General features: G+C 46.5%; 1 protein-coding gene across 1 annotated transcript; it reads right to left on the bottom strand.

Annotated features, from left to right (window-relative positions):
• Window positions 1-2,140: 2,140 nt before the first annotated feature.
• LOC107106123 (acyl-coenzyme A amino acid N-acyltransferase 2-like) lies at window positions 2,141-9,072 on the bottom strand. Its single transcript, XM_015406214.1, has 3 exons — window positions 8,955-9,072; window positions 6,265-6,467; window positions 2,141-3,836 (listed from the first exon to the last, which is right to left on the bottom strand). The coding sequence occupies exons 1-3, from the start codon at window positions 9,070-9,072 to the stop codon at window positions 3,240-3,242; spliced, it is 918 nt and encodes a 305-aa protein (XP_015261700.1). The 3' UTR covers window positions 2,141-3,239.
• Window positions 9,073-10,640: the final 1,568 nt, after the last annotated feature.

Raw genomic sequence — 10,640 nt, 5'->3', positions numbered from 1 at the left:
ATTTAGCCTGTCCAGGTACAGACCACAGCAAATATCTAATCCTGTCTTGCTCTAGGCTTTGGGTCACATCTCAATCCCTTTTGTGTGAGACAAAAGCCCTGAGCATCCCTACAAAGCGCCTACGCTGAGGTCAACAGGCCTGCACACCACTGTAAAGAGTTCACTGACTTGTTCCCTTGATGAAATGGAACAGCTCCATCAATCCATAACTCCCTGGTTAAAGGAAAAGAATGGGATGTCAATAGTATATATTTTCAGGCTCATTGATTCCGCTCAGAAATATGAAGTGGAGTCAGACCATTGCTCCGCCTTGTCCAGTGCCCTCAATCCTGAGTAGCAGCAACTCTACCATGCCTCAGGCAGAGGTCTTTGCACTGAACTACAGACACCCCCCACCATGGACCACTATTCCCACCAGACCAAGAAGGCAACATGCCACATTAAGATTCTTGGAGCAATCCCTGCAACGAGGTTATACACAGGGTGGTGCTAAGCGCACAGCACTGTAGCTCTTATAGAAAAGAAACCCTAGCTTGGGATGCACGGTAGCACCCAGACACCCGTGTGAGGTTTTCTCCCACCTGGCCTTTTAACAAGGGTTCTGAACACTATCTGGCTATTGCGTCACATGCCATTTTAAGCTGCTTTAATTCCCTCTGATTGCAATGAGCTGTTTCTGTACCATACCGTTTATTTGAATACATGCCAATTAAAAACACACACAACATAATCCAAAATGACAGAAAATCAGAAACACTGTGTTTTATTTATCCATTTTATTCGACCCTTCCTTAAAGAGCTTCTTAGGGTGAGCAAAGAACATACATGAAGTCATTCTGATTTGATTCCCGCAAGTAGCCCAAAAGGCTGTTGACAATCCCAGTCATATTTTTGTCTGAATGTTCACAATCTCCCCTAAATTTGACTGTCATCACTCATTTGTGTATATTCTACAACTAGGGAAATACATCTCTCTTTTGGGACATTCACATTAATCGGGGACTGTTAGCGCTCGTATGTGGCTTCACTCTTTCACAGCACCATTATATATGTGTCTGTTCTGCATCTGGCACTTTTTAGCCCTAGCAATGTTGGAAACAAAGGAGGAAGACTTGAATCATGGACACAGAAGGCATTTTCTTTAAATTTTATCGATTTCCTCCATACACGTGGATTCTCCCATTCTCACTCTAAAAAGCTGATCAAGGTTCACTGTGTGAAATCCAGTTCATGAGTTTTCAGTATGCAGATTGAAAACTTCATTTCCCTCTTGGGAATTCTGGCACTTCTTTTTCCAAAAATAAAGCCCTGGTGAAATCAATTCCAATCATTTGGTGGGATCTCATCCTTAATCCTGCCATGTGCAATGAACACATGCATCATCTGAAACACAAGGTCAGGGGTGCAAATTCTCCAACCTTGCTATGTGAGTGGCAGTACATACCACATTCACATCGGGGAGTGCCAATGAGAATTCTACTGGATTCCTCACATCAAAATGCCTATTGCACAGCAGATCACATCAACATCTAGCATACACAGAACCCAAAGAGGGAATTCAAGCATATAAGCTGCTTCTCTCCACGTATCTCCCTTGCAGAATTCGAGCACTTACTTTTAAGGACACACAACCCAGGCCTCAGTTACTGTTAAGATGGATTTCAGGCTATTACATACTTTTGTATCCCACCCTTTTTCTCCAAGAAGCATAGGACAGTACACATGAAACTGTTTCTGCTCTATCTGCACTGCAAGCCTGAAAGACAACAATGTGCTCAAGATCACACACTGCGCTTCCAGGACAATTGGGATTGGAATTAATATACCCTCAATACACAGTCCAAGTCTGGTGCTCTCTATACTACGCAATTCAATTATTCCTTAAACATTCAGACTCTGCACAGAGAAGACAGCCTCACTCTTTCAGATGTCCCTTTCAGTATGTCCCCTTTCGTATCTGGTGAATATGTGACATTGGAAGAATTCCTCACTTGACCTTAAGGAGTCTCAAAGCAGCTTACAATCACCTTCCCTTCCTCTCCCTACAACAGACACCTTGTGAGGGATGTGGGGCTGAGAGAGCTCTGAGAGAACTGTGGCTGGCCCAAGGTCACCCAGCAGGCTGCAGGTGGAAGAGCCGGTTCTCCAGATCAGCCACTCTTTGCCGCCACACCACGCTGGCTGCAAAGCCAAATCAGTGGGCGCAACAGAGGGATGTCCGAAAATAAGGTGCTATACCAGCAATTTGCAGATTCACGTAGTATTTCAACACCAACTACTATAATTCCATAATGATATGGAATTACATAATTTTGACATGTAGGAGAGATTAAAAACCATAAAAATGGCCAAGCTACATCAGACCAAACGTCCATCTGATTAACTATTCTGCCTCTGGCCGCCACCATCCAGATCCTTGAAAGGAGACAGTCACATTTGGCATTCTATGTGCATGTGATCCAGGCAGCCTTTTTGAAAAGGTAACAAGGAACAATGGGGGGGGGGGAACAGAATGGTACACTTTATCCCAGTGAACTCCAACATGCTGCTCATGAGTGCCAACATGCCCACCAATGAGTTTCTTGGTGTTTACTTCTTTCCTCAGCATAAGCATCTCTTCCTCCAATCAAATAGCCACTCCTAGCCTCCCTCCACCTCCCTGATGCTTTGAAAGAACCCATGAAGTATCACTTAGGTGTCTGCAAAGGAACGGCCATTCAGAAACTGTAGGGGAAAAGCTTGGCTTGCAGCTTCCCAACACTTTGTGACTGGGCCCCAACTTCCAATGACAACCATCTGTGAAAGCCCCCATGGTGGTCGTTTGGTGGCAGGCCCACCGTGCCTCCTTAAGAAATCCAAAAAGTGCTCACGGTCTCACCAAGATTCGGGGAACGGCTTTATCCTTCCCCCACTCAATGCTTTTCCGTTCTGGATCGCCCTCCCCAAAGTTGGTTTCAGATTTTTTTTAGAAAGTGACGACCTGCTTGCAATGTCTAGTTTGGCCCCCTGAAGCAGGGCATGCAGATGACCCCCCAGCACCTGTTGCTCAGCCCCCTCCCTCACACCTGATATTTAGAGGTCTGCATAGAAATTGCATCAGTGACTGCTAATCTTCCATTCCTTTGCAATGCTCAACCATCTCTGCTCCTCAGACGTCTGCTCTCAACATATACACTGGTAAATCATTGGTTTAGTGTCACATTGATGAAGGGTCTGCCTCAGGTCACAAGGTGCAGGTTTCAAAGGCTGCTGGATTTGGCTGGACCAAGGTGGAGGTGGAGAAATTTCTGGATCTCACTCCAAGAATGGACTTGTGCTGCAGCGTGGGCTTGGGCCTCCCCTCCCCACAAAACAGGGCGGGAGAAAGCAGGTAACCAGGAATGGTGACAGAATGGCGAGCCTGGGGGTTCGATCAGGTGCCCAGCCTTTGGGTAGGAAAGAAGGGCACAGTGGGTTTTCCCCAGCTTCTTCATCCTCTCCATGATTGCTGTGGCAAAAGCCTTGCTTTTGCAGTTCCCGTCACTTTCTCCTGCAATGAGGAGGATCTTTCCTTGGGCTTTCTCCACGGGTAAGACACTCTCTTGATGCAGCTTTGCTCCTGGGTCTTCATAAAGGTTAGAGAAATCGACAACGCCATGATCGGTTATTAGCATACATTCTCTTTTGTATGGGATCGGCGGGATGCAGAGGTCTCGGTAAGAGAGAGGATTTCCGTGGACGGCGTTGGTCCCGTTGATGCAAACCGCCGCGCCAATCTGTGGCAAGTAGGTCGCCATGGCCAATGCAATCTCTGCCCCTTTGCTTATTGCCACTATACCGAGGCTTGGCCCACGAACCTTAAAAACACATCAGAATCATTAGACAGAGTCAAGACACAACACCCTTTGGGTGCTCAGTGGAGTAAGGAGAGATGAATCATTGATTCTCAGTAGTTAGGTTCTAAAGACGATGGTACCAGTGGCAGCCTGGACAAGTAGATCATAGCTATCTCAGTGATGCATATGTCTGCAAGTAGGAGCCTGGCTACTGTTCTGCCATTTTTCCCCCCACAAAACTTTTATTTTTGGATATAATAGCGCATTTAACATTTGCTTCATTTGACAAATACCCATATTTCCCTTCCCTCCCTCCCCTACTAGTGGCTTCCCGCAGTGCTCTACCCTACTTCCCTTTACATTCATATATTTATTTCACATTTCTATTTTCTGTTAGAAGATAACATTTCTATTAGTATTGTTCTGAATACAATAAACTCTGTTTCACATCCCAGTTTTTCTCTAAGTATTCTTTAATACTCCATTCATCAAAAAATTCTTGATCTTCTTTATTATTTAGTTTTTTTGTCCATTTCTGCCATAAATAACACTTTTTGTATCCATTCTGTAATCTCAGGTGTTTTCTCTTGTTTCCAGCATGGTGCATATACCACTGTTCTGCCATTTAAATAGGGGGTACACCGTGGGTGGAGTCAGGTGGGGCTTTTCCCAGCAAGGATCCTGATTGGCTTTTAAAAATATAAACAGGACCATGAAGCAGAAGTCATGCGAAATGTACCACTTCAGAACACAGTAAAAGCAGAATGCATATTTGAATTTCCTCTCCACTTAAGTCAGGCTGATTCAGACATTACTGAGTACATAGTTTGGGTCTGGGGTCCCCAACCTATGAAACAGTTACCCATGAGTTACACTGAGGTGTTGGCAGAGTTTAAATATGCAAAGGAAGTGGAGTATTGACTGTTTAGAGAAAAATAAGTAGGTTTATTAAAGAAGAACAAACTGTTACAGACCATAGGAAAAAGAGAACACCAACTGTCCAGCCTAACCGCTGTGACAGGAACAACAATGAGAAGGAAGCTCTGCAGGAGCAGGAAGTCTCCGGAAGAGCCAATCAGGAATCAGTAAGGACATAATTTGAAACTGTTGGCAGTCCCTTATCTATCTGTGCTGACTAGCAGTCCTTCAGCTGTCCCCTTGCAGGGTGATCTTCAGATCATAAGAAGAATTGTTAAGTGCCATCTTGTTTGCACTGTTTTCAAAAGGGGGGCTAGATTACGTTTTTAACCATTATTGTGTTTTATCTGTTGTGACTGCCCTGAGCCCACTCTGTGGGGTAGGGCAAGATATAAGTTTAATAAAATAAAAAAAATAAAAGCTGCACTATAGACCTTGCATATTCCAACATGAGGAAGCATGTGTGCCTATGAAAACTCACACCTCGAAGAAAATTTGGGTCGGTCTTAAAGGTGCCACTGGACTCAAACGTGGTTCTGCTACTTCAGACCAACAGGGCTACCCACCTGGATCTATCTCCATGAGTTACAGGTTCTCATCAATTCCTGTGGGTATGCTGCTGACACAAATCGGGGACCATGCTGCACATGGAAAGGAGGCTTCCGCCCCCATGCCCTTTGTCCAACCTGAAACGGTCCCCTGGGTAGCCTCCAGGCACAACACAGCCCCAACCTGAGGCAGGCACCATGTGCATGAGAATTAAGGAGAACCTGCAACTTGCATCTGACTGTATACAGGGCAGGGATTCCATATGCAACTTGTGTATGTCGAAATGTGTAAATTGTGTTCATGGAAAGCTTATGTTTATGTGGAAATCCCTGCTGTCCAACCTCTGAGCTACGTTATGCACAGTATCACCAAACTTCACTGCTGAGATGCAAGAAGGAGATGCAACTTGGTGGCGCCCAGGAAGCAATGTATTCCTTTGTCAGGTGCAGGGAGTTCTCATTTCCCCCCTACCTGCACTCTGAAATAGAGCCGCTCAGGATGGCCTGCAGCCTCGGCTCTTTCTACCTGGTTGAATCAGACTAGACCAGGGTTCCCGAGCTTTTTGAGTCTACAGACACCTTTGGAACGCTAGCTCAGTGTGATGAGTGCAGCCACAAAATGGCTGCTGCAGGAGGTGGGGCCAGCCACAAAAGAGCTGCCAAAGATTGCCTGGCAGCCTTAAGTTCTTGCTCATTAGCATCACGCACCACTAGGTGGCGAGCTAAACTTATTTTGGGGGCTGAGAGAGCTCTGAAAAAGCTGTGACAGACCCAAGGTCACCCAGCTGGCTTCATGTGGAGGAGTGTGGAATTAAACCCGATTCTCCAGATTAGAGTTCATCGCTCTTACAGTAGTGCTGTTATTGAACAGCTGTAACTTCTTCAACAAACTCAGACAGATGAAACAGCTGTAGAAGGCACACCTTATCACCCACAGAGAATTTAACTATGCCTTGATGTAGTTATTTGTAGGCAGAAGGTACCTTGGGATGCTTCAGGAGAAACTCAGCAGCCTCCTCAAAATATTCCAAATCCATTGGGCCCAGAAAACTGGGCAGATCTTCGTAAGCAAAATAGGCCAGAGCCAAAGTTGCAAACCCCCGGCTGGCAAGAAGACTGGCCCGAAATTCAACCAGCCCACCGACGCCACCAAAAAGGTCAATTACACCAGGAAAGGGACCGTTTCCTGTGAACACAGTAAGGACAACAAGGAGAGGATGTGATCAGGGAGCGAAGGAGAAAGTTATAGAAATAAGGAGCGATGACCGATTGAGCGATTGCTAGATGCATTTGTCAGATTGGGATTCTCACAGGACTGGTGGGATTTCAGGGTGGCAAAAGGGGCTGAACAGAGAGTTGCCAACACTGGATTCGGAAATACCTGGGGGTTTGAGGGTGGAGCCTGGGAGGGTGGGCCTTAGAGATCTCAGTAGGGTTACAGTGCCACACACGCCACCTTCCAAAGCAGCCATTTTCTCCAGGAGAAGTGGAATACAGATTTTAAATAAAAGCCCTCTTTGTAGCCTGGAGATCAGTTGCAATCCCAGAAGATCTCCAGTCCCCACCTGGAAGTTGGCAACCCCGGCTAGACCACTTTAGACCGCAGATGGGGGCGCATACCAGTAATGTTCCTCTGTGTACAACCTCCCTGCAATATAAGCCTATCCGGGAGGGAGGGAGGTTGTACCCAGGTCCTTGCAAATCCAGTACTGGTTTCTGATTGATAGGGGATTATTCATGCAAGGAGATTTCAAACGACGCAAGCCCCTAACCTGCGGTGTGAAGGGGTACGATCCATATTGCCCCTTCCATCATTTCACCAAATGGGCAAGACAGAATAGTTCAGAAGGACATCTTTGTAGGTCCAAAGCTGCATCGTGATAGTTCAGCTCAGGAAGTTACTTTTATTAAGGACAAAGTCATTCCTACGTTGATTTGTCTCATTGCCGTAAACAGAGAGGTTGGCTTGCATTTTGGTTTCCCCACCACCAGGCCCTTTTCTTCCCCCTGTTCTACAATCTCAGTCCAGCTGCCTTTTTTTGTCTTACTGGGAATCTTTGCAGTTAGGTTTAAATGTCCCCCTGTCTTGCAACCCAGAGGCCTGTTATCACAGCAGCAGGTGGCCTTTACACTCCCTTAGCAGTGTTGCGCAAGAGAAAGCTGTAAAGCTGGCAAGTCATCGCTCAAGAGAGAACCTGCTTGCTCAATTGGTGGGAAGAGGGCACCAGGTGGTGTAACAAGTCGGCCTCTATAGAAGTTGCACCGAAACCGGGAGAGGAAAACGAAGGAGCGTGGGATAGCACGGGGCCAGAATTTGAGGTAGCGTCTGCACCACATCCTCAGCCTGTGAGAGTGCTAGTGACTAGCGCATCCCCAAATTGCCACGGCCTCATCGGTTGGGGAGGAGAGAGACTCTCAAGCCTGGTCATTTGCGTCCACTACGCTATCTCCTTGAATGGAAGCTCTTCCCAGATGCTACCGGCAAAAGCTTATTGCAACATAAATCACGCCGGAATGGTTTGTTTAAAAAAATTGGAGTGACTCTGAACAGACCAAAGGACCATCTCGGTCTGTTTTAGTGGCATGTGAGACAGTCATCCGTTCCCACATGAGCGTGAACATCTCATCACCCAGGGCATGGATCCCGGGAATGCTAACGCTACATGTAACGCTGACAAGCAAGAGCACGTGGGCAGCCGTCGTCCCGTTTGCTCGCCAGGTGGTATTCTGACAGAGTGCCACTGGAGACGAGAACCATGTATGCCATAGTGGCCTCCTAAAGTGGAGGGGTGGGATAAAAATAGAGTGGAAAGATTCCCCTGACTGGGATGGCCCAGGCTAGTCCACGTGTCAGACCTTGAAAGCTAAGCAGGATTGGGCCTAGTTAGTTTTTGGATGGGAGACCTCCAAGGAATACCACGCTCACTATGCAAACGCAGGCAATGGCAAACCTCTTCTGACCATGTCTTGGAAACCCTGGGTGGTTGCCATAATTAGGCTGTGACCTGACTGCACTTTCCACCACCACTGGAAAGACTGTATGAAAAACAGAACTGTACCTTTAATTGCACTTGGGCATGTGTAAACAAGTCTGGCAGGGCACAAGTGTAATCTGAGTGCATTCTACAGGGTAGGGGCCACAACCGAGAATGTCCTTCCCTTAGTGACAGCTAACTGAACCATCCTGGGACCAAGCACCTGCAAGAGACCCCTAGATGATGACCAAAGGGAGCATGGGTGGGTTGTAACAGGAGAGGTAGTATGGGGGTCCCAGTCCATTAAGGGCTTTGGGATAATTTGTCAAAGTACAAGTTACTGAGTAACAAATGTAAGTATTTCTTCTAGCAAGTATCAGTGGTAATGTTTATAGATATTTATTTATTTTTATGGTGGTTGTTATCAAGGCCTCCCTAGATTCAGGACTATATATGATTAGAGTGCTTTCTCATTATGAATTAATAATAATATTAATCAATCATTAGGGCTGTCAGCTGATTAAATGTAACAAAAACACAGTTCACCTTCTGCCTTTTGAACTATGAATCAATCAGCTCGGAGGTTAAAAAGAAATATTGGTCTCTGGAGAGGTGGCATATAGATTCCCGAATCAAATTAAAAAATGTCATTAAGTAGTAAGGTTGCCAGGTCCCCCCGGGGGGCAGGAAAACCCCACTCGAGAGGCCCGTTTCCTGCCGGCCTGGATCAGGCTGCTGGGTGAACCCCAGCCCCAAAATCTGCAACGTGCGCGGCGTGAAGACGCCATCCAGAGGTGACGTAATCACGTTGGGCATGTTACTGGGGGACGCTCTATCATTCGAGGGAAAACTCTATGGTTTCCCCTTGAATGACTGTGCCCCCACCCCCAACATGCCCGACATGATGACATAACTTCCAGGTGGCATCATCACAGTGCGCGCGCACTCCCAGACAGGGACCGGACTCCCCCCGCTATTAGGTAAGTTCGACTTAGCAACCCTATTATGTAGCAATACTTAATGAGGCTGGATGAGGATGAACAAGCTCTAGCTTAATCCTGACAAGACAGAGGTTCTCAGGGGTAGTATTTATTTGTTTGTTTATAATAATTGTTTACTTTGTAAGCCACCTTGAGTTCCTATAAGGCAGAAAGGCAGCTAATAAATGTTATAAATAAAATAAATAAAGTAATTGGAATTAACTTTGGGACGCCTCTCTCAGTATGTCCCTGGAAGAGCATTGCGCTCTAGTAATAAGAACCTCCTGGGGGTCCCTGGCCTGAGAGAGATCCGGCTGTCCTCAACCAGAGCCAGGGCTTTTTTGGCCCTGGCTGGACTCTCTGCTGGAGAACATCCGTGCCCTGCGGGATTGGTTCCCTTTCCACAGGGCATGTAAGGCAGAGGTGTTCCGCCAGGCACTCGGCTGAGGACAGTGACGGCACAGCGTGTAGTCTGGCCCTTTCATACCCTCAATTCTCCATAAGTTGCCCCTAGGAGGTTGGCGGAATCTGAAATCTTCTCGCCATCTTGGAATGAATTGAATGTTGCTGATATGCATTGTATATTTTACTGTGGGTTTTTAACTTTTATTCATTGCATGTTCCTTTCTATTGCAAGCCACCATGAGCCCTGCTCGCAGGGAAGGGCAGCCTGAAAATTCAAATAAACAAATAAGACTTCTGGTGACCCCCTTGGGGGTTTTCAAGGCAAGAGACGTTCAGAGGTGGTTTGCCTCCACATCACGACCCTGGTATTCCTTGGAGGTCTCCCATCCAAACACTAGCCAGGTACTCCTGGAAGATACTAGAATGTTACAATTAGAAGGACATGATCTAAGAATGGGCTGGCGTGCCTATACATGGTATGATAAGGATAACATCCATTCAACCTTTTCTAAGCATATAATCAGAGGAGGATTAATAAACATTTGGAGGAAAATAAAAGAAAGATTTTGCACTAAAATCCCAAACACTAGCCAGAGCTGACCCTGCTTAGCTTTCAAGACAGAGATGCTTTAGTACAGTCTTAGACAAACAGTGAGACTGCAGCTCTCCCAGGGCTACCACTGATCTCTTACAGAAACGACAGAGAGCAGTTCCACTGGAGACAATGGCTTTTTGGAGGATGGACGGTATCGCATTAGGAGATCCTAAGAATGTCTGGCAGCCCCAATGTCATTTCAGAGGTGGTTTCCCATAGCCTGCGTCTGCGTCAGGACCCTGGTATTCCATCCAAATCTGATGAGAGCCTGGACTATCCAGGTCAGGGTGGTGTTGGGGTACATTGACAGCAGTGGCATCATCTCATCTGAGAGGGTTGACCTTTCCCAGTTATAATACCACTCTATACACACACACACACACACACACACACAAAACTCCTGA

This window comes from Gekko japonicus, unplaced genomic scaffold, assembly GCF_001447785.1.
Source record: "Gekko japonicus isolate JY-2015 unplaced genomic scaffold, Gekko_japonicus_V1.1 scaffold1264, whole genome shotgun sequence".
Classification (NCBI taxonomy): domain Eukaryota; kingdom Metazoa; phylum Chordata; class Lepidosauria; order Squamata; family Gekkonidae; genus Gekko; species Gekko japonicus.
The sequence above is the reverse complement of the archived record's forward strand: the minus strand, read 5'-3'. Positions and strand labels throughout refer to the sequence as shown.